General features: G+C 40.1%; 1 protein-coding gene across 1 annotated transcript in view; it reads left to right on the forward strand.

The window, feature by feature from the left end:
* Positions 1–2308: 2308 nt before the first annotated feature.
* Positions 2309–25247, forward strand: part of TLL1 (tolloid like 1) — a 216243-nt gene continuing 193304 nt past the window's right edge. The window contains exon 1 of the mRNA XM_039249957.1: positions 2309–2477. Coding sequence (XP_039105888.1) covers positions 2309–2477 — 169 coding nt within the window. The remainder of the gene's footprint in view (positions 2478–25247) is intronic.

Consider the following 25247-nt stretch of genomic DNA (forward strand, 5'->3'; position numbering starts at 1 on the left):
AAGGATCCTCTAAAGGAAAGTTGTATTTTCTAGGCTTTCAGATGGACTAAGCAGAATACATTCCTGTTTAGCCCTGCACTAGAGAAACGCCATTATTAATTATGCAAACTTTTTTTTTTTTTTGGATGGGTAAAAGAATTTGAGAATGACTCAGCAAGAGATTTCAAAACCAAATACCTCTACCTACTTATTGAACATGTTCTTTTCAAATCTGCTCTCTGTTTTGTGACCTGGGGTTAAAAGTTTGAGATCTACCGAAGAGAGGCTCTGTTACTCCATCAGCCTTTGAGAAAGCCGCAGTTTGGCCAGGAATATCAAATCAGTTCTACCTAGTCCTCTCATCCTTTTCGTCTTAGTGTAAGTTGGAGACAGATGATACTTCTTGGAGTTTAGCCTCCATTTTTCTTTAACAAACATAAAGCATGGTAAAATCCACTAACCTAACTGGGTCTACCTGTCAAAGGCATATGTGCCAGAAGGAGGATGGTTCCTTTCATATTTTCCTCTAGATAACACTGGATATTGATGGTAACTTGGAAAAGGGGGGGGGGTCGTTTAGATGTTAAATAAAGATGTAAAGGCCACAGAAGATTTCTTACAAGCCCCTGCTAAAGTGACAGTTCAAGATTGAGTTGGAAAAGGCAAGGCTCCCAATCACCAGTCTGGGGGAGGAGATGTCCTCTCACCTATTTTGGAAACTGCTTGCAGATGTGGGGAAACCACTGAATTGCTCACAACAGGGGTTTTGCAGAGATTTCCTCTGATTTTTTCTCCCTCCCCTATTTCCCACAACCTGTGTTTGTCTTGCGTCTGCTAGGCTGACATGTGGTTTACCTCGCTGATCCCGCTGCCAGGTTTTACACACTCTCCTCAGAAGTAAAACAACTGAAGCCTAAGGATACCGAGCAACTCCGGGCATGGGCGCCAGAACTGTCACAGAAAATTTGCTTCTCGAGTCTCCCTTCCAACTTCCCTTCCTGCGCCCACGTGAGCCGGAGCGCCAGCCCATCAGCAAGGTCTTAGCGTTTCCTGCTGCTGCAATCTGTAACTTGATTTTGGATTTTTTCTTTTTTTTTTTTTTTAATTGCAGTTCTAGGGAATCGTAGTTCTTAGCAAAACTTTGTTGGTTGGAGGACTTTTAAAGCAGTCTATTTCCTAACCCAAGTCGCGAAGGCTCAGACGCTTTTCCTCCATTCCCGGGCTGCACTAAGGTTAAACCGCAGCAAAGGAAAGAAACACACCCGCTGTTTATTTGGGGGGGAGGGGAAGTAGAGGTTTGCAGCTAAGTTATCACGATCCCTCGCGCCACCCCCGGTCTGGCACTCTCGGCTGACACGTACATCATCTATTAATTGCTATTCGCGGACGCAGATACATAATATATTCATTTTTATCTTTACTAAAATATAAATGGAATTGTCAGCGCGCTCGTGTCTGTTTGTTTGTATAAGGCTATCAAAAGAAGTCAGAGAGGAGGCTGTGGCCCGGATCCTGACCCTGATTGTATGAATAAGTAAGCAGGATGCAAGTGATTGGGTTAGATGCTGCGAAGATTTTTTTTTTTTTTTCAAGTTAGGAAGAGGGTAAAAAGACAGCTTGGGGGTGGGGGGGAAGGCAAACGGTGCATCCCCACATCCTCACACTTTTGCTCTTTTCGGTCAGTTGCTTTGCTGGCTTCTGCAGGCTTTTAAGGTCTCGCGGCGTAGACATGCCTGCCCCCCACCCCCTTCCTCGGTCTCCCCTTTCAGTTCAGATGTGCTGATGTGCAGACCGGATTCATCTTCCCGGGGCGGCGGCGGCGGCGGCGGCGGCGGCGGGCGCAGGCGGCGGCGGCGGCGGCGGCGGCTCGTGCTCGACCGCCGGGTCCTGGCAGCGGCGGGGGCGCAGCGCTGGAGCCCGAGCTCCGCTGGCAGCTGAGCCCGCGGGGCGCCGCTCGCCCAGCCGCGGCCGCGGGAACTTCGGCCGCGAGAGGGACGACCCGGCAGGCTGCGAGCGCCCGCTCCGCCGGAGCCGAGTGTGCCCGCAGCCGCCCCTCCCCGCCTCCGGGAGCCCAGCTCCTCACCTGCCCTCCGCCCACCCGCGGGCCCCTGGCCAACTTCTCCCTGCAGCTGGGGGTAACAGGCAGTTCTCGCCCTGCCTGCTGTCCCGACGGCATCCGCATGTCCTCGGACACCTGAACGCCCCAGGGTCGCCGCGGAGCCTCCCGGCAGGGAGAGGAGCGCCGGGTCCCCTCGCGCCGCACCTCGGCGCGGACCGCGGACGCCTCACCTCCCGGTCCCGTCCCTTCCTTTTCCTCCAGGGGAGGAGGATGGGGTTGGAAACGCTTCCCCCGAGGATGCTTGTGTGGCTGGCGGCCTCGGGGATTGTTTTGTACGGGGAGCTGTGGGTCTGCGCGGGCCTCGACTACGATTACACGTTGGATGGGAACGAAGAGGATAAAGCGGACACGATCGACTACAAGGACCCCTGTAAAGCCGGTAAGTGCCTCTCCAGGTCGGGACGGTGGCGTGCGGGGCCCGTCGCGCTGCACTCCCGAGGGGCGGCGGGGGAGCTCACCTGTTTCCTCCCCGCTCTCGCCAGCCCCTCCGCCGTCCCTCCCTCTCCTGCCGCTCTTTCCTGCCCCTCCCCACCCCCAAGGGGCAGCCGCCGTGGGCCGAGTTGACTGGAGTTCTGTGCCAGTGGGATCGAACGCCCAGCTCCCAGCTCCCAGTTGGGGAAAAACGTCCAGAGTTCGGGTTCCCTTCCCCTCCCGCAGCAAAACGAAACAAGCCGCAAACACAGCTGGCTTTGCCGCGGGGTTTAAATCCCAAGACTCGGCGGGCTATAGGCATCTGGGGGGGGGGGACTGCACCTCCTCTTTGTTCCGGGGTGCCGTTCCCCGGGGCTCGCCCGAGACCCAGTTGGTTAGTTTCCCCAAGATGGGTGGGAATGGAATTGCTACCCCGGGACACCTTTGCGACCTCTTTTGCCAGGGGTTTCGAGTGTGGGATCCCGGCGAGAAGGGGATCGTGACGACCTTGGAAGCTCTCTCTAGACGGAATTCACATGCATTTGCTCATTTAAAGTAAACCTTAAAAAAAATGTCCAAGTGGTTACCCCATTCACACTTGCGCCTTCCTTCCAGTGCACACCCCCCGGGTACCGCGGTTTGACCGGCACTGCCTGCAGCTCAGCTTGCCCTCGCGGGTCCCCAGGCGCCCCGGGACCTTCCCCGGTCGCCAGCACCCGTCCCGCGCCTCTGCGCGCCGGGTCTCTCCTCCCGCGCGGGGCGGCGCTTAGCTCCCCCCGCCTCGGGCCGGAGCCGCACGTGCCGCGGCCGCCGACCACGTGAGCGCAGCGTCCCCGGGCTCCGCGGGCGCCCGGCCCGGCGCATGGAGGTTGGCGTGACCCGAAGTCAGCGTGGACTCACGACCAACTTCGGAAGGAAGGTTACAGGGGCTGTTGGGGGCGAGTTGGTAGAGTTGTTTGTAAGAGGAAGGCACGTTCTGTCCCATCTCCAGAGGTGTGGGCTTTGGCGAGGCAGGGAGGAAGGGAGTGGGCAAAGTACCAAAAGTGTGACTGCCGCTCCGGACTCTGTGCGGGCTTGGTCGGTCTGTGGCGGCGACTTCTTCCCTTTCATAGCGAGCTAAACCTTATTCACCCTTTCGTGGTCCTGAAGAAAGGAGAAATGTACAGTGAAAGAAAATGCTGGAAATTCCCTTGTACCGTTGATGACACATTGCTCTGACGAGGAGAGTTAAGTTCGCAGTGTGCGCCTTATCAGATCTTCCTTACTGCGCTCCCTCCTACGGATGATAGTTACTCAAAACTTGAAGTAGCTTAGTAGAAACTTGTCAGTCTGGAACTCAGAATTCTCATTTAACTCCGTTTTGTGTGTAAGTTTCCTCCTGACACCTTTAATGCTAAATCTGTCCCGCCAGAAGTTTCTCGGGCCTTCCCTGATGATGGTTTGGAAAACAAGACATCATTCTGCTAGGCTGGGTGACTAGTAGCTGGACAGCCAGAATTTAGTACTGTAACAACTTCCCAAACATACTTTTTATTGAGAAATTTGTTTTGAATCGTGTTTACAACTGGGTGAAAATTGTGTGCTTTCTTGTTTTAGATAAAGTAGAAATGAAGTGTTGTTTCTAAAGATGGTCTAGGAATACTATGTCTATTCTGATGCTCTCTTGTGTGAAAGATTCAACCAGATATTAATATGAAAAGAAAAATAGGGCATGTGCATCATGGGCTTGATTTCAGGAAATTCAAGTAAAAGTTTATACCTTTAAAAATTCATTAACTTCAAATATGAATGTAAGAAGTGTCAACAATTAGTTAATACTCTTTTCAGAAATTATATTGTTTCGGCTTGTCTTATGTCAGAAATTGTCCAGAATAAGATTCCACAAACATAACTGTTTTTTCTTCTATTTAAGACTTTTTTCAATTTTGAAATTTAAATGGTTGCACCATGTGTATTGAAATATGACTCCAGGATAAATATTTATTATCCTCAGCAAATAAGCGTCTAGAGCAAGGAAGAACATTTCTAAGAGCATTTAGTTTTGGTTTTTCCTTCAGTATTGGGTTATTGTTGAGCATAACTGTTGAAGATAAAACAACTTTGAATGGATTATTACTCTAATCTTATTTCTTCCCTGTCTTTGAATACAAGAGGCATACCTGTGTGTACATGTATGTTGTGTATATATCATGAAAGAGAAATAAGACGGCCCGAGTGGAAGGCTGAGAAGTATGTCCAAAATCTGATATCACTTTTTAAAAAGTTTTTTTAATGTTTATTTATGTATGAAAGAGAGAAAGAGAGAGAGAAAGCGCGTGCGTGCACACATATGCAAGTGAGCCATGGGGAAGGGGTAGAGACAGAGGGAGACACAGAATCCCAAGCAGGCTCCAGGCTCTGAGCTGTCAGCACAGAACCTGACATAGGACTCAAACCCACGAACTGTGAGACCATGACCTGAGCTGAAATGGGGTGCTTAACCAACTAAGGTACACAGGCACCACTGCCAACCATGTTTTTAAATGATCAACCCTACTTTTCAAAATTCAGTAATGTGAAGGCTTTAATTTATCATCTTGGCTAAAGAGTGGCAAAATCCTTTTTTTTTCTTGGCCTCCCTTTTGGCACTATATAAGACAAGTAAAAGTTGTAATAAAAGTAGTACATTGAAATCCCAAACAAGAGTAAAAAGAAAAAGGTCACTAAAATGTGAAAGATGAGGACAGACAATATGAAAGAAGGCCACACAAAGGCAAGAGAGGGTGCTCTCCAGATTCTGGGGTACCTTTGATATGCCTTTCCAAGAGCAGAGTGGAGGACATGGGCCATGAAATAAAGTCTCCTTTTTGAACTTCTCTAACAAAGGTCGTAATTTTTCTCAGACTATACAGTGGCTTGATGTCATAATGACTAGTGAAATCATAAATTTTCAGCTCAACACAACAGCCTAATTGGGTGGAATTTGTGAATCTTCCCATTGCATAGATGGGAAAACAGATGCTCCATGAGGTCAAATGCTTGTTAAGATTATCCAGAACTTGATTCGAAGTCTCCTTGCTGCAAAACCTGGCATGCAGATAGACAGACAGACAGACAATAACACTGCATTCTTAGCTGGCCTTTTGGAGGCCTTCCTTGAAATGCAAACAATAGAAATTTGTCCATGTTTACTTGGAGTCTAGACTAATAGCAGTACAGGTACTTTCATATCTGATAAGCATGAAATGACTAAGAACATAGTTTCATCTTTTCCAAACCCCATTAGAATATAAAGTTTTTGAGGACATAGGTCATAGCTGATTTTTAATGTTTATCACAGGGAGATAGGTTACCACTGTTGGTATGTAGCTGAAGTTCTCAATTCCATCTTAGTATCTAGAGACTATAAATATTCATCCCTCATCTACAAACTGCATTTTAACCAATATTGTGATCCAAGAAGAAATATGAATATAACTTCTTAAAATTGTGCCATTCTTAATACATTTGTGAAACAGTATACTTTGTATATCCATGAGAACTCTAATCTCAAGTTCATGGGGTAGAAAGGAAGCCTTGTGTTAATGTAATTGAACTTTCCCTTAGACATTTGGATATAAGCAAAAGTAGATAAGTGAGTACAGCACTGCTTCGTATATATTTATATAGCCAAATCTGTTAGGGCAGAATATAGGTAATTAATCTCTCACTATATATAGATGAACACAAAGATGCAGATAATTCGAAGGAATATCTTTCTTCACGTCTTTCTTCCTCACAGTATGTAGTCCTCTGAGTTTGCAATCTTACTCTGTCTAGTTCAGAAGGTTCCTGAGGGATACCAGGAAGCTGATGCGGCAGGAAGTCATTCCAGAACAGAGATGGAGGTGTCCTGTTTCACTGTTGTACTGTTCCAATAGGTGTTAATCTGTGAAGAGCCTGGGCAAATTCAGTGTGCAAGTTAATCTCTCAGATTTGTCTAGAGATTCCCTGGAAAAACAGAAACCTGATAAAGCAGCTCTGTGTTCCCTGACTCCTTCCCTTCTTTCTTGCTTTCTTTCTCTTTTTGTATTTAAGGGGGTATCCAGAAAGCTCAGGCAATCGAAATATAAGAGGTAGTGAGGGGACTGAAGAATTTCTCTTGTGAATGATGGGTAGAGGCTGAGGAGACCAATGACGTAAAGTGCTTGTCTAGAAGCTTTGTCCTTTCCTCTCGGACAAGTGTGAACACCCTGAAAAAAAGACTTTCTGCTTTGAATCTTCTGAGTAAATGACTCCTTTCCTTGGAAAAAATCCAAACAAGATTAAAGGTCAGTGACTTGCAAGGTTAAATTTGCCTTTAGAGTGGCATATACAAGCCTGTTTACATAGAAATGGGCTTTTGGCATCCTAAAGGATTCTTCTGTCTGCTTTTCTTTGTAATCAATGTCCCATTGTCCTCGTCTACTGATTTTTGGGCTAATTTTCATAAATTCATAATTTCTTGGTAAAGATCTTATTCTTTTGGTCCTCAGTGCTCTATTTTCTAGCTTCGTAGCCAGCCTCTTAGGTATGAGGTTTTAGAATTTGATGTTCAACCCTGTGTTTATTCTGTCATAATATTAAATCTTGAGGCATATATTTCTCGGTCAGTACCTCTCTAGGCTGCCAAAACCTCATTTAAAAATGCATTTCGTAGAGCGACTTCTCTTAACCAGAGTCTTCTCTTTTCGTTTTCATTCCTCAGAGCTTGTTTTGTTGTTGTTGTTTTCCTTCTCCTGCTCCTGGTGCCAACTCAGAAGTGGCCAAAGTACGGTTTTTGCAAAAGGGATGGCTAGACATTATTATATTCTATACACTTGAATTCTGTTCACCATTTGCCAATAGTAATTCTTTAGCCCTTGTCGTGAGGCTCCGCATCCATTTTTGGCCCATAACTGGCAGTTACTATCACTAGGTATGAATTAGATGGACTATTTCTTTCTTAATTGTATACCTCATAGAGGAAGCTAGCTCTGAAGCTCCTTTTTGTTTGTTTCCACATAGTCTTCTGATATCTTCCCATATTTTGATCTCTGAAGAGGGTGGTATCATTTGCAGGTTCAAAATCTAACTAGAACCCCTTCTCTGAGGCAGTTCAAGTAATAATTAATGGAGTCTTTATGATTTCTAATTCAGCAGGTGCTGTGTGAGTCCTCCCTTCTCTGTTTAGGCCTCCTGAGTCTATGGTGGAACAGATAGAAGTGTCTAAGAGCCTAGCAAAGGCTTTTTGAGAAAGTTAGCACCTAATTCCCTACTTTTCCTCTTGCATCATGACGGCTCACTTTTCTCCAAGAGCCTGATGTATGCCACACATAGTTTCTTCTACAGACACCATATTGTCTTCCCCCATATGTATGTAAGAATCCTATTTTTGTACATCTTAGCAACTTTACCTTATTTGAAATTTATATTCACTTGCCTGTAGTTACCATTATATTCTTTGTAAACCTTAAGAACATTAGTCATATTAATGATGCCTTTGGCCTTTTCATCAGTGAGTGTACAAGACAGAGGTTAGCCTTTTAATTTTTCTACAACTCAGGTGGATAATATCAAGTGCTAGTGATTTACCATCATTATTACTTTTTCTTTTTAGAATATTATCTATTGTGCTTAATAGTACCTTAGACCCATCTACTTAAGATATTTAAAACTAGGACCTCCCTAAGCTTTTCTAAGAATGCTTGGAAAAGATAGAGGCGAATAATCCATTTAAAATGAGGCCTTGCACATCCTGCTGGGACCATCTGGTGTCTGGGGAGGTGGGGGAAGGGGGCCGTGCTGCTCCCCTGAACTGTAGGAAAGCCCCCTGCAGCATCTTGAGCCAGTAGCTAGGCCTGGGCCAGGCTGAGGTTCAGGTGCCTGGCAAGGTTTCCAGGGATGTAGGATATCCTCAAGTGAGGGAATTTTGAGGCCTCTTACAGTTCTTTCATATTCCAAGATCTGGAATTAATCCTGGACTTATCCTTCCTAAATGAAGGAGTTAAGAGGCCTCTCCCCAACCCTGGATATAGTAGAATGATTTAGCGGTATGGCTTTAGTGGCTTATTTCCTTTAGTTATCTATTGAATACTGATGCTTGGGGAGGAGCATTAAAAACGATTTATAGCTTTAAAGTTATAGAATGAATTGCATAGAATGCATTCTTTCCCAGAGCACAGGAGGGAGGGAATCCCTTGCTTATTTATTTAGTTCTTGCCATTGTCCACCCTGAAAATGGGATATTGACTATTAGATTTTGAGACATTGTGGGTTGGCTAATGGAATGCTTGTTTTATCAGCTCTTTACAAAATGTGTGCTAATCCTGTCAAGCTGTTTTAAAGAGCTCAACTATATATTTGTATTAAGAAGTATTGTAAATTAGGTGTTAATTGAAATCCAGAAAGTGAACCAAGGAGGCATTTGTCTTACTCTGCTCTTCTCTTGCAATTTACATTTATAGTTTGAGCTAAATTATTTGCTACAGGCCATATTAGGAAAAAAAACTTTCTTGAATGATAAATAGTTCCTCAATGCTGAAACCATACATCAGAAGGTCAGAAGTGCTTCCAAATATATTCTTTTTCCTAAACAAAATCCAGTGTTGCTACTCAGAGCATTTACCTTAATGTTTTAAAAAAAAATATTTCAAAAGTTTTTAACACACAACACCATTTTACAAATCAGAGGAGTTACATGGGGATGGAGTCACAAAGCATGTATTTACTATTGACATTTGGTATCTTCCCTGTGTTGAACTTCCTATTGATGACATTCAATTTGTGTGTTGGGGGAGGCAGAGGTGGATGTGTAGGAGGGTAGAATAGTTTCTTCATTCTTTACATTTCTCATCTGTGTTACACTGTTAGCACGTGGATTGTTCCACAGGGAGTCCTTGAATGGCCCTGGGCCTAGGAGCTGATCTCAGCATTGTTGAGCTAGCTTCTTTGGCCATGAGCAGATTTGAAGTGTTTATTAGGATCATCTCTGTTCTTGGGCAGCATTGGGAACCCCCTTAGCACCATTTCAGCAGACTAGCCATACTGAAAGGATGGAGCTCTATTCCTCTGGGCTGAGCTCTCTGATCGCAAATACCTAGTAGATGAGGGTTTACGATACTTGGTGTTTTGTACCCAGATTATTGTGTTTTAACATATACCTCACAGTCTGAAAGTTAAACCTTTAAAACACTCCAGGGAAGAACATCATGTATAACTGGAAAACAGGCACATGGAGACCTTTCTAGAGAATGAATTCTTGGACCTCACATATCTAGCAATTGCCTTCATGAGTCATGTCAAAATAACACAGTTCATATTTTCACATTAAACATTTTACAGTCTCCTATCTTCACTATATGTTCATCAATTAATATTATTGTTATCTCCTTTGGACACATGAGGAAAGAGACTTAGGAAGGTTCAGTGGTGGGGCTGTCATGATAGTTACTGAGTGGTGAGAATTTGAACCTGGGTTCTCTATTTCAGTTGCCTTTTTTTTTAATCCCCTGTAGTACCTTTTCAGCCAGTAGAAATGTATTAAGACTGGCAACTGAAGTGATGGTATTTGTGCTATGGGCATCTATCCATTTTGGCAAATGGTTTTCTTTAGTGAGAATGCATCTGTCTTTAACATTCTTGCCTTTTATAACCCATATACCGTATTGTCAGAGGAAGGCCAATACTTTCAATTGCATGGAATACAGGGGAGACCCTAGTCCCTTTCAAGAGTGTTCTCTGAGTGTGGAGAGTTGTAAAGGAAATGTCCAATTAGGTATGGGACGGATAAAAAAAATGCATGTGATTAATTTTAATAGAGAAATATTTGAGCGCTAAATAGTGTCAGGGAGACACTGCTGACCATTGTCCCACGTATTTAATTGTGACAGCAGGCTTTTCATGTTAGTTAAGCCAGAGGCTAAATTGGATTTGAGCAGAATTGGTTGTCATTAGTGTCCGTTCTTGGCACAGGCTCTGACATTTTGTGTGGTAACGTGTTAAATTGTTTCACACTTTGGATTTGCTCTCTGAGTATTCATTGAATGCATGATTATGAGCCCATAAAGAGTGTGAAGAACATCCTTTCAAATGCAGGCGACTCAGGAAAGTGGTTTATTGTGTACAGTATGTATGTAAATGATGTGTAAATGCCTTTGAGAAAACAAATATGCTGTGAGAAGGTTCTTAAATAACTTTATCTTTTCAATCCTAACTTGTCTAAAAACCTTAAGGTCAAAAGCTTGAAAGCTTTGGGGGATCATAGGGTTAACTAAACTTCTTGGAACTTCAGTGTGGTTTCCTAACACTCGGAAGTCTGGCATGTTCAAAATATATACTTTATGTAATATTTACTAAATTACAATTTCTTTGAAGAAAACATGCTACTTTTAGCAAATTATCATGTGTTCTAGAAGGAAGAGTTCCTGCTTGTATTTTTTTCTCAAACAAATGGGTAAGAACAAAATCTGGTGAAACAGGCTTCCCTTTTCTGTTTCCTTCTTTTCTAAACCTAAGAACCAAGGCGAAGTTTTTCTTTTTCATATAATTTTTAGTCCCAGGGGAAGAATAGTATTTATGTGGCCCTGGGAAGGGTGGCCTGCAGCAGTGACCAGGGGAGGAATAATAATTAGGTTTTGCCATCTGAAATGAGTACCTAAATCAGGGGTTTGTGTTGCCTTATGCTTCTGTGGGGAAAGATATTTGTGAGATTTGCTGGGTGAACTAGTGTCCAAGAGTTAAAAACAGAAAAAAAGATATTGACTATAGGATACACTCCCATTGTGTGCAAGATTAAAAAGTTTACAATAAGACCAGATTTCTAGTGTGTGTAATGGAAGAATGCAGCTTCATGTACAAAACTGTATGAATCATAAACAGTATCCTATAACATATCTTACCTCTGTATTGCATAGTACCTGTAGCTTAGTGTTTTAAGATAACTTACCATATGTCAACCAGTAATAGAATCAGAATTTGAATCCAGAACTCTGGATTCCATGTGTTGTCATGATGCTTCTTTCTTTTTTTTCTTCCTTCTTCCTCTTTCCTCCTTCTTCCTCCTCCTTCTCCTTCTTCCTCTCTCTCTCTCCTTCTCAGATAGGTGTATATTTGGGATTGGCTTCAAATTGGGATTGGCTTCAAAAATTGTTGTTATTTTTTTTAAGATTTTAGGGAGACAGAATAGTGCATCTATTAAAAATTGGGGCTCCAGAATAAGATGGACATGGCTTCTTTCTTAAAAAAAATTTTTTTTACATTTATTTATTTTTGAGAGACAGAGGGAGACAAAGCACAAGTGGGGAAGGGGCAGAGAGAGAGGGAGACACAGACTCCGGAGCAGGCTCTAGGCTCTGAGCTGTCCTCAGAGCCTGATGTGGAGCTCGAACTCAGAAACCATGAGATCATGACGTCAGATGCTTAACCGACTGAGCCACCCAGGTGCCCCGGACACGGTTTCTAATACCAGCCCCACCGTATAGTAACTTTGTGTGACTTTATGGCAATTCCTTTTACACTTCAGTTTTCTGATCTATAAAGTGGAGATGATGTTATGATCCTCATGGGGTTATTATCAGAATTAAATGAATGTAAAGTAAAAATCACTCTGTCTGCAACAGAGTAAACACTGTATACTTTTTACTTGTAGTACCATAAATATATATATAGAAGGTAGGGGATTTTTTTAAATTGCAACCACTTATTGGTGGTAAGATGATCTTTATAAAAACATTTGTAGATAAAGTTCTTTTTTCTTGTCATATATAAAAATGCATTCATATCTCAAGTCCTCTAAATCTTGCAGTTGAGAGGTTAAATCCCCAGGTAGAAAAAAAAGGGAGGCTTGGAAAGGTAACAGGGATATTTTCTTGGCTATTTGCTCAAATGCTTAATAAACACAAAATATATTGACAATTTTCAATTCACATTCCCTAATGTGTGAATAGAATCTTGGCTATATAGTCTTTCAGCAATTTCTGGTACAGATTTTATTTGCCATCTGGATTAACTTGAAGAGCTTACATACTCATAATCCTATGTTTACACAGAGCTAAGTGTAAGCACATGGCTCTAAGCTACAAATATTCGTGAATTCATCAAACCTTTGTTGAACACTTACTGTGGATGAAACATGGGTTTATCCTTGGAATTCCAGAAGTATGAAATATGACACAATGCCTGACCTGGTGTAGCCTTATCTTTACCACTTTTGGGTAGATAATACCTCAAAATAGATAATATATAGCTTATGTATTAATATTGCTTATATACCAATCACGTAACTATATGCTAAAGTTATTTCAATTTAGCCTTTGAAAATGGGTATCATTATAAATTGTGACAATCAAGATATATATTATGATCATTTTTTTCCTGGAATTTCCTTCACTCATGACATATGAAGTGTAAAGAGTAGAGCGTAAAAACTTCCAAGCAAGTACTTCACAGGCTTTGTTATTTGGCAGTGGATTGGGATGGGATGTAACTAATAATTAATTGTGCAATTATTTGGAAGAAGTCTGTATTGGTAATATGATTTCCATTTGTTTTTCTCAGTTTGATTTAGAAATTTTTTTTAATGTTTTATTTATTTCTGAGAGAGAGAGAGACAGAGATGGAGACAGAGACAGCATGAGCAGGGGAGGGTCAGAAAGAGAGGGAGACACAGAATCTGAAACAGGCTCCAGGCTCTGAGCTGGCTGTCAGCACAGAGCCCAACGCAGGGCTCAAATCCATGAACTGTGAGATCATGACCTGAGCCTAAGTCGGACGCTTAACCAACGGAGCCATCCAGACGCCCCTAATTTAGAAATTTTAACTTTTTTGGTCAACTTTTCCCACATTATCTGCTATACTACATTTCTGTCCTTCATGCAATACCCTTACCCTTGAATACATCTCAGTGTACATGGCTGACTTTTCCTTTGCTTACAGGTCCAGGCAAAGCAAAAAGAAATGATAAATGAAAAAAAAAAGTCTAGTCGTTTTACTTGCAGTATTGTACTGTGGTTTTGAGAAGCAAATATAAGATTTGTTTTCTTTAAATAATTCTGTGTGGGTAGTAGTATGGCAGTTGGAAAACAAACTGGATTGGTAGTAAGAAATGTCATTTCCACTAGTGGCTCTGCTGTTGGATTTGCATGTAACCTTGGGGATGTCCCTTGATTTTCTGGAACCTAGTCTCTGAGGTTTAGAAATCTGTAAGGCTATCTGAGCTACAAAGCCCTCTGAACCCTGGTGTCTCTGATATCAGAAGTAAGAGCCCCTCTAAAGTGGTACTAGAAAGTTGTGGGAAGACGTTTACACCTCTCCAGCAGGCACTTTTATTAAGGCCTAACTTTTCTCAGGACTCCAGCCAAATCATGGCAACCAACAGATTGCAGCTGCAATAGAGCTGTGCAATTCCCTGACTTGACTCTGCCAGAATTATCTTTGAAAGCATCTGTGAATAATTTCCCATTCCTCTTTTCCAACCTCAGTCCATCAGCAAAAAATCTGCCCAAACAGTGACCAGGTATGTGAGCGTCACCTATATGCTTTTCAGAACTTGTGAGTCTCACGTTGCTAGTAGAATCAAGTGTTGCTCTGTTTGTTTCATAGAAGGGATGATTGCGCTGCAGATGAGCAGGAAATGGTCAGGGATGGAGAAAATTTAGTTCTTTCGAGTCGATGTCAACATTCATAATGGAGAGAACATACAGCAAAGTTTTCCTACCTTAAAGCATTTTATGAAATATACAATATATTAAAAGATGCATTCCTATATCAATTAATCACATATCTATCCTTGAAAACATTCTTTTACTTGGCAGAAGTATACCCTGTTCATTATCTCTATAACATTAAATTTCTCAAACCTTCAATTTATCTGAATTGTCTAGTCAAGAACTACTTTTTTCATCATAAGTTAATTTCTTTTATGTACATTTCTTTATTTTTATTATTATTTTTTTTTAATGTTTTATTTCTAGGAGAGAGAGAGAGACAGCGTGAGCAGGGGAGGGTCAGAGACAGAGGGAGACACAGACTGAAACAGGCTCCAGGCTCTGAGCTGGCAGTCAGCACAGAGCCCGACGCGGGGCTCGAACCCACGAACCACGAGATCATGACCTAAGCGAAAGTCGGACGCTTAACCGACTAAGCCACCCAGGCGCCCCTCTTTTATGTACATTTCTTTAAATGAAGAGTCTCAAATTCTCAAACAAATCATTGTCAGAGGAAGTTTTCATTCTTGAGCTTATATAATAGTAAAGAATGAACTCCAATAGAAATTAATAGCATGAATCTAGGTAGTATGGTTTAATCTAAGAACACTGGATATTGTGTCAGGAGACCTACGTCCATGTGTGGAGTCTTCTGTGTTTAATTATATTATTTTGGTCTACTTAATGCTGCTGAACTTAAATTCTCTCATTTGTAAAATATGGGGATAGTGATACCTAGTCTATAAAACAGGTAAGGATTGTAGTGCATAAGTGTGGTGCACTGTACAGATGTAAATTAATACAACCAACGTTTTACACTTGGTGTGTTTTCAGGAAGATTGGCAAATACAAGATGTGTCCCTTCCTATTAAGATTTCAGTATCTACCAGAAAAAAGCAACAGACATTTCAGTTATCATTATGAAAGTGTAACAAACAAAATATTGTGATAACAAAGAGGGAAGAATGCATTAGTTATGTTTGGCATTGGGAAGACTTCTTAAGGACAGTGGCATTTGAGTTGGATCTTGGTCTTATAAATATTTTCCTGGACAAAAGGTGGTGCAAAACTTTATAGAGTCAAATAACTAAGATAAAAACTTAAGTGATGTATGGAGACTCATGGAATTTTATGAAAAAGAAAGTGGTAAATAGTCTAATGTGGTTAATATAGAGGGTATATAAAGGTTTGTGCTTTGGCAAGAAATGATTTGGGAAGGTGTGATATAAAGGGATTTGTAATGCCCAGAGCAGGTGTGAATTTGATCCCCTTTGTAGAGGGATAGGGATTTATCAAAAATTTAGATCAGATTACTGGCCTGATAACAGCCTTAACTTTTTTAAGGTAAGTGAGGATGTAAAAAATGGCCTCATGTGGAAGCTGTAGGAAATAAGGAGCAAGTGGAAGCACTGAGGCTTGTTATAGCTATAGGAAAAGTAGTGGCCAGGTGTTGGTAAGTATTTGCACTTGTACTATGGCAGTAGTTATAGAAAAGAGGGATTGGATTTATGAGACCAACTGGACGGTCTTGGAGTGAAGGTCAGAGGATAGAAGAAAGGAAGGACTCAAACATGATGTCTCCATGGCTGTATATTTGAGTGACTGGGGAAACAGTGATACAGATCAATCAAGGTAAGAAACACACACACACACACACACACACACACACACACACACACAGAAAAGAGAAGAGAAGAAAAGAAAAGAAAAGAAAAGAAAAGAAAAGAAAAGAAAAGAAAAGAAAAGAAAACAAGTTTGTCTTTTGTAAAGCAAATAAATTTGGCTTGGAAATCCCTTTGAGTTGCACATACCTGCTGTTTGTTATCATAGGTCCCTTTTTGTTGTTATTCTTCAGGAATATATTGGTTATATTGTATTCTGTATTAGCTTTCAAATCAACAGTCATGTCCTACTGTTTAGATTTAGTTTGGAATTGCCTTGAATCTCTGGATTAATTTAGAGAGAATTATTTTTATGATATTGACTCTTCCAGTCCATGAATATGGTATATAACTGCATTTGTTTGCCTTCTTTAATACTGTTAAACACATTTTTAGTATTTTTAACTATAAGGATTTTTTCTGCATGTTTTGACAAACGTGTTTATTTGTATATATTTTCTATTTTTTGATGATATAAAAAATTTCTCTTAAGTCACTTGGGGCTATTATGTAGAAATGCATTTGATTTTTGATATGTTTACTTTTTACCGCAAATCCTTGCCAGTCTCTCATTAATTCTAATTATTTATTTGTATATTCTTCACATAGGCCACCAAATGATCTGCAGTAAAGATGTAGCTTTGTTTATGGGCTGCCTGGGTGGCTCAGTTGGTTAAGCTTCTGACTTCGGCTCAGGTCATGGTCTTGTGGTTTGTGAGTTAAGCCCTGCATCAGGCTCTGCTGACAGCTCAGAACCTGTAGCCTGCTTCAGATTCTGTGTCTCCCTCTCTCTCTGTTCCTCCTCTTCTCATGCTCTGTCTCTCAAAAATAAATAAATGTTAAAAAAACTAAAAAAAAGATGTAGCTTTGTTTCTTCCTTTACAACACCTATGCCTTAAATTTAACTTAGTCTTTCTTGCCTAATATGCTGATAGTGTTCCAGTGTTATATGTAATTGGTTGAACCCAATTTCTAACATAACACCTTATTCTTTCTTCCATCCTTCCATTCACTTTATTGATAGTATTTTAGAACTTTTGTTTCTGTGTTTATTAGTTTAACTGACCTGTCTTCTACTGTTCTTGATGGGTTTTGGTGTCAAGGTTGTGTTAGCTTCATAAATACTCTGGCATATTTTGTGGAGGATTGGAGTGATTTGTTCTTTCAGTGAATTTAAAGAATTTTTCTTCGTTTCTGTGCGGTGTATGGCATTCCTAACAGTTCAAGCTTAAACTAAATTCTCTGCTAGAATTTATTGTGCTACCATGGTAGGATAAATTTAGAATGCAAACCCACTTTGGGGGTGATTTTTGCATATGACATTTGAAGATATTTGCTTTCCTCTCTTCTGTTTAATTTCAGGCTTCCAGATAATCAGGTTTTGTCCAGTTACCTGGGGTGGTAGGAGTTTAATTTCCATTCTTCCTTATGCTGAGACGGCCCAGATTTGAGAGTTTCAGATTTTTGGAGAGTTATCCTATTACACTTCCAGCTTTAATGGGCCTTTCACTGTGTCTTCTTTCTTCTGGGCCCTGGATGACAACAAGATTCAATACCAAGCTTGGCAAATGCCCTCTCTTGAGAGATGGCTTTAGTCTTCTACCTATTTCTCTGGGTTTCCTCCTTCACTCAGCCAGAAAATGTTTACTCATCCCATAATACATTCAGGGAGACTTTTAAAATATTTTATCTACCAATTTTACTTATGCAAGAAGCTCCAGTACCTCATCTGCTATGTTGGTAGAAACAGTAGTATTTGTAAAGGATTTTAAATGTTAAAAAGGACTTTATAATGTCAAGCATCGTCAAGGCATTTTTTAAAGGAATTTAGAAATTATGGTGATTAAATGGCTTTATTTAAAACTGATTTACATCAAAAAATAGAATAGTTTTCTTTAAGATTGTTTTTATATGCAACTCTAGTAAAAGAGCTTGACCTTCAAAAAATACAAAATATAACGAATTTATCATTTTATGTTAAATATAACCATAAGGTCTTCTATGACAAGATAGCATATGTCTAATTTGGTTCTTCATGATCAAGCCACCATTTGTTTTAGCTGACTTTTCATTAGCTGACATTTAGTTGACATTCATTTGGCCCTAGGTATGCACAAGAGCTCCAGAAATTTCATGAATTTTGTGTGAAGATTTCATTGTAAATTAAACATTTTCATGACCTTCACATGAAAGAATTCAATTCAACTTTTAGGGGGGAAAATCCACATGAATTCAAACTAGCCGTTGTGATTTGCAAGGGAAAGAAAGACGGTGCTTAAATGAAGCAGTCCGCCAGTCACCTGCACTGACTTGCTGCCTTAAGGCAAATATGATTACTCTTGAACCTTGTTAGAAAAAGCTAGGATTATGCTTTTCTTTAATTTACTGTGATGTAGATCAGGAATGTATTTTAGCATTTTTTTGATATGTAATGCATTCTATTTTATTGATTTCAAAAACATAGAGAAGCAATCCACCACTATTCGATCTATTATTTTTTTGAATCAAAGGTTTTCCTTTTTTCCTTTTGCCTTTAAAATAAGCAGAATTTTCTTAACCTCTCCTCACATGGTTATGAAAACTTTTACTAATATGCCAGTAACCTTAAATAACAATAAACTCATTCAAAATTTTCTGTATTACTTTTTAGTAATAGGTGCTCAAAGGAAATATTATTCCTGAATTTGTAAAAGTATAACTCTGAGTGTACTCTTAGAGACTACAGCTGAAACTTCTCATATTAGAGGCCCTGTAATGCTGTTTTGAAGTCCTAACCAATCCCAATTATCATGCTTAACCTGTGTTGAAACAGATTATGCAAATAGGTAAAGTGGGTGGTGGTGATTTGGACGTATGAATGGAGGTGAGTTAGCGCATGTGTCATTCACCGATTCAGTATGGTTTGTTGAAAACAGGCTATTAATGATTTCTTTGAATCAAGCATTGCTCGCTCTGTGCCTCTTTTAAAACACAGATACTCTTTGCTGGGTAAGTAAGTATTAAGTCAACGTGAAAATCATTAACGTGGAAGATTAGGCGGTTTTTATAAATGAACTAGGAACAGAAATAAGGGTGGAGAAAACAGCTCCGAGGAGAATCCAGTCCGACTTCACCACTGTGCCTTTGGGCAGCTCCTACTCTGGGTCCCCGCAGTTAATGAGGCTGTAAGCTTGTACTGAGCTCTTGAGTGACAGTACTTGATAGTCTCATAAACTTATACACTTCCATAGAATGATAATAATTTTTAAACTGCTCTTTTTAGTAAGGTTTTCTATATAGAGGGTCACTACTTAAATTTGATCCAAATTAGGTGACCATATTTCTTGAAATGCAACTGAATAAAATCTTAATAAATTCAAATGATGGAACTTGTGCTTCTAGCCAGACAGGGGTAAAAGGGACTAGATTATCACTGTGCCTGAAGCAGCTAAAAAACTGGACAAAATATAAGGAATAATAGTTCCAAGACATTGAGCATCAAGCAGCAAGGACAGTGGTCTTTGTCAGCTGTGCTGACAGCTCAGAGCCTAGAGCCTGCTTCTGATTCTGTGTCTCCCTCTCTCTCTGCCCATCCCCTGCTCATGCTCTGTCTCTCTCTGTTTCTCAATAATAAATAAATGTTTAAGAAAATTAAAAAAAGTAAAATCTGAGAAGCATTTCTCCAGAGTATTGGGAAAAACTCCAGAGTAAACACTGTGCTGGTTCTTTCTAACAAAACTTGAAGAAGAAGAAAAAAAAAAAAAGACCAGAAAGGATCTAAATAACTTAACTGTTTCCCAGAGCGAAACTCAAGGATGTTTATAGGAATGTAAAAATATCCAGCAACCAACAAGTTAAAATTCAATCAGTATTGCATCTGGCATACAATCAATATTGCTGCATTGCTTTAAGAGGCAACAAAACAAAGATGAAAAGCAACTCCCAAAACAAAAAGAAAATACTGGAAACAATGGAAATGTTCTCATTAAAAAATTGGTTAAGATATGTTCTATCGTTGAATAGACATAAAATGAAGATACTGAAAGAATTAGTTAAGCCCATGTCTTTTGACCTAGAGAGATATCCATGGTATAAGAAATGAAAAAAAAAAAAAAAAAAAGAGAGCTTTCAAAAATGGCACAAACAAAAGTTATATATTTGTCTATATATTGTTTATATATGAAAGATAAAAAAATAAAAAAAAATAAGGAAGGATACATACCAGAGTACTAGCATTTGCTAAGTAAATGCCAATCGAAATTGGGTGTGTAGTCCATATACAGACATACCTGACTTTATCATACTTTACTTCATTGAATTTTGGAAGTAGTGTGGGGTTTTTTGTTTTGTTTTGTTTTTTATGAATCAAAGGTTTGAGGCAACCCTTCATTGAGCAAGTCTGTCTGTTAGTGCCATTTTTCCAATAGCATATTCTTACTTCATGTCTCTGTCACATTTTGGTAAGTCTCACAATATTACAAATATTTTTATCATTATATTTGTTATGATGATCTGTGATTAGTGTTATGACTCAATGAAAGCTTAGATGATGGTTAGCATTTTTTAGCAATATTTTAAAAAGTTTTTTTAGTGTTTATTTATTTTTGAGAGAAAGAAAGAGGGAGAGGGAGAGAGAGAGCACGTGCTGCACAAGCAGGGGAGGGGCAGAGAGAGAGAGAGGAAGACACAGAATCTGAAGCAGGCTCCAGGCTCTGAGCTGTCAGCACAGAGCCTGACCTGGGGCTTGAACTCACAAACCATGAGATCTTGACCTGAGCTGAAGTCAGATACCTAACTGACTAAGCCACACAGGTGCCCCCAAAGTCTGGGCTTTTAACAACTGTCTCATACTGCTGCTCCATTTAAAAAAATAAAAGAAATACAGAATTAAGGGGAAAAAATCTAGCACACAGACTACCTGGTTAATTTACGGTAGACAGCCAACCAATTTAGGTGAAAAGCAGAGAATTATTTAAACTACAAGGAAGAAGATAAGATATATTTAGTTTTAGATTAATTATTGCAGGTTCCTTGGGCTTATCCACAAAAGAATAATTACATGACTAGCCAATTCTTTTAAATTAAAAAAATTTTTTTTAAATGTCTTTATTTTGTTTTGAGAGACAGAGACAGAGAGCGAGCAGGGGAGGGGCAGAGAGAGAGAGGAAGACACAGAATCTGAAGCAGGCTCCAAGCTTAGAGCTGTCAGCACAGAGCCCAACACGGGGCTTGAACCAACGGACTGTGAGATCATGACCTGAGCCGAAGTCAGACGCTTAACCGACTGAGCCACCCAGGTGCTAATTGACTAGCCAATTTTTAAAAATTTGCTTTTCTTCATCCTTAATGAATTACCTCTCTGAATTAGGCCTGTATTTCAGTATAGTCATTCTATACTAAGGTTCCTTTTGCCAGCTTCTCCATTTCTCTATTTTGCCCTTTTCTTTTCCATTTGATTTGATGTCGTATCCCTGGAACTGTTCCACTGAGGAATCAAAATCACTTCCAGAATTTTAGCTTCCTAACTTTGACTTTTCCTTAAACCTGTTTTATATTTTCTGCATCATTGTAGTAGAGAAATCAGTAAGCATTTATTTTGCTAATTGTTTGTAACTAAAACATGTAGAACAAAACAAACTCAAGAGATCCTGACAGCTTGCTTATTTTTCTTGAAATTATTTGAGTTTGGATTTTTGACACAGTGGTCTCAAAAAAGTTTAAAAATGATAAACATACAACTTGGTAACTGTTTCTTCTTATGGAAACTATGCGTATGACCAGACTTCAGCATGAGCGAATATTTAAAGATATGTCATGCTTATGCTTTTATTTTATTTTTTCTTAAATAGTTTATTGTCATGTTGGTTTCCATACAACACCCAGTGCTCATCCCAACAAGTGACCTCCTCCATGCCTATCATCTGCCTTCCCCCCTCCTACCCCCATCAACCTTCAGTTTGTTCTCAGCAATCAAGAGTCTCTCATGGTTTGTCTCCCTCCCTCTCCCCAACTATTTGTTCCCTTTTCCTTCCCCATGGTCCTCTGCTAAGTTCCTCCTAATCCACTTGTATGTACAGACATATGGTATCTGTCCTTCTCTGCCTGATTTATTTCGCTCAGCATAACACCATCAAGTTCTATCCACGTTGCTACACATGGCCAGATTTCATTCTTTCTCATTGCCTTTGTAGTATTCCATTGTATAGATAAACCACATCTTCTTGATCAATTCGTCAATTGATGGACACTTAGGCTCTTTCCGTGTTTTGGCTATTGTTGAGAGTGCTGCTATGAACATTGGGGTACATGTGCCCCTATTTATCAGCACTCCTGTATCCTTTGGGTAAATTCCTAGCAATGCTATTGCTGGGTCATAGGGGAGTTCTATTGTTAATTTTTTGAGGAACTTCCACACTGTTTTCCAGAGGGGCTGCACCAGTTTACATTCCCACCAACAGCGTAGGAGGGTGCCCGTTTCTCCACATCCTCGCCAGCATCTAGAGTCTCTTGATTTGTTCATTTTACCACTCTGACCGGCATGAGGTGGTATCTCAGTATGGTTTTGATTTGTATATCCCTGATGATGAGTGATGCTGAGCATCGTTTCATGTGTCTGTTGGCCATCTGGATGTCCTCTTTGGAGAAGTGCCTGTTCATATCTTCTGCCCATTTCTTCACTGGATTAGTTTTTCAGGTGTGGAGTTTGGTGAGTTCCTTATGGATTTTGGATACTAGCCCTTTATCTGATATGTCATTTGCAACTATCTTTTCCCATTCCGTCAGTTGCCTGTTAGTTTTATTGATTGTTTCTTTTGCCATACAGAAACTTTTAATCTTGATGAGGTCCCAACAATTCATTTTTGCTCTTGATTCCCTTGCCTTTGGGGATGTGTCAAGTAAGAAATTACTGCGGTGGAGGTCAAGGAGGTTGTTTCCTGCTTTCTTCTCTAGGGTTTTGATGGTTTCCTGTCTCACATTCAGGTCCTTTATCCACTTTAAGTTTATTTCTGTGAATGGTGTGAGAAAATGATCTAGGTAATTCTGCATGTTGCTGTTCAGTTCTCCCAGCACCATCTGTTAAAGAGGCTGTCTTTTTTCCATTGGATATTCTTTCCCGCTTTGTCAAAGATTAGTTGGCCATACATTTGTGGGTCCAATTCTGTGTTCTCTGTTCCATTCCATTGGTCTATGTGTCTGTTTTTGTGCCAATACCATACTATCTTGATGATTACAGCTTTGTAGTAGAGGCTAAAGCTTGGGATTGTGATGCCTTCCATTTTGGTTTTCTTCTTCTATATTACTTTGGCTATTTGGGGTCTTTTGTGGTTCCATACAAATTTTAGAATAGTTTGTTCTGGTTTTGAGAAGAATGCTGGTGCAATTTTGATTGGGATTGCGTCGAATGTGTAGATTGCTTTGGGTAGTAATGACATTTTAACGATATTTATTCTTCCGACCCATGAGCATGGAATGCTTTTCCATTTCTTTGTGTCTTCTTCAATTTCCTTCATATGTTTCCTATAGTTTTCGTCATACAGATCTCCTATATCTTTGGTTACCTTTATTCTTAGGTATTATGGTTTTTGTGCAGTTGTGAATGGGATCAGTTTCTTGATTTCCCTTTCTGTTGCTTCATTATTGGTGTATAAAAATGCAACTAATTTCAGGATGTTGATTTTGTACCCTGCAACTATGCTGAATTCATGGATCAGTTCTAGTAGGCTTCTGGTGGATTCTGTTGGGTTTTCTATGTAGAATATCATGTCATCTGCAAAAAGTGAAAGTTTGACTTCTTCCTTGCCAGTTCCGATGCCTTTTATTTCCTTTTGTTGTCTGATGGCTGATGCTAGGACTTCCAGCACTATGTTAAACAATAGTGGTGAGAGTGGACATCCTTGTCGTGTTTCTGACCTCAGGGGGAAAGCTCTCAGTTTTTCCCCATTGAGGATAATGATTGCTGAGGGCTGCTCATAAATGGCTTTTATGTTTAAGTAAGTTCCTTCTATCCCGACTTTCTTGAGGGACTTTATTAAGTAGGGATGATGTATTTTGTCAAATGCTTTTTCTGCATCTATTGACAGGATCATATGGTTTTTATCTTTTCTTTTGTTAATGTGATGTATCATATTGATTGATTTGTGAATATTGAACCAGCCCTGTAACCCAGGAATAAATCCCACTTGATCATGGTGGATAATTCTTTTTATGTGCTCTTGCATTCGATTTGCAAATATCTTGATGAGGATTTTTGCATCCGTATTCATTAAGGATATTGGCCTATAGTTCTCTTTTTTTGCTGGGTCTCTGTCTGGCTTGGGAATCAGAGTGATGCTGGCTTCGTAGAATAAGTCTGTAAGTTTTCCTTTAATTTCTATTTTTTGGAATAGCTTGAGAAGAATAAGTATTAATTCTATTTTAAAAGTCTGGTAGAATTCCCCAGGGAAGCCATCTGGCCAAGGGCTCTTATTTGTTGGGAGATTTTTGATAACTGATTCGATTTCTTCACAAGTTATGGGTCTGTTCAGATATTCTATCTCTGCCCATGTGAATTTTGGTAGTGAGTATGCATTTAGGAATTTGTCCATTTTTTTCTGACTTGTCCAGTTTGTTGGCATGTAATTTTTCATAGTATTCCCTGATAATTGCTTGTATTTCTTTTTTTTTTTTATGTTTTATTTATTTCTAGGAAAGAGAGAGACAGTGTGAGCAGGGGAGGGTCACAGAGAGAGGGAGTCACAGACTGAAACAGGCTCCAGGCTCTGAGCTGGCAGTCAGCACAGAGCCCGATGTGGGGCTCGAACCCACGAACCGCGAGATCATGACCTAAGCGAAAGTCGGACGCTTAACCGACTAAGCCACCCAGGCGCCCCTAATTGCTTGTATTTCTGAGGGATTGGTTGTAATAAATCCATTTTCATTCATGATTGTGTCTATTTGGGTGCACTCTTTTTCTTTTTGAGAAGCCTGGCTAGGGTTTGTTAATTTTTTTAAGAAACCAACTCTTGGTTTCATTGATCTGTTCAACTATTTTTTGGATTCTATATTGTTTATTTCTGCCATGATTTTTTATTATTTCTCTTCTCCTATTGGGTTTGGGGTGCTCTTGTTGCTCTCCTTCCAGTTCCTTTAGGTGCACTGTTAGCTTTCGTACTTGTGCTTTTTCTAATTTCTTGAAATAGTTGCACTCTTGAAATTGAGTGCAATGTACTTTCCTCTTAGGACTGACTTTGCCACATCCCACAGAGTTTGAATTGTTGTGTTTTCATTTTTTTCCATATATTTTAAAATTTCTTCTCTAATTGCCTGATTGGCCCATTCATTCTTTAGTAGAGTGTTCTTTAACCTCCATGTTTTTGGAGGTTTTCCAGACTTCTTCCTGTGATTGATTTCAAGTTTCAAAGCATTATGATCTGAAAG

Source organism: Hyaena hyaena, unplaced genomic scaffold, assembly GCF_003009895.1.
Source record: "Hyaena hyaena isolate Hyena2069 unplaced genomic scaffold, ASM300989v1 scaffold_356, whole genome shotgun sequence".
Classification (NCBI taxonomy): Eukaryota; Metazoa; Chordata; class Mammalia; order Carnivora; family Hyaenidae; genus Hyaena; species Hyaena hyaena.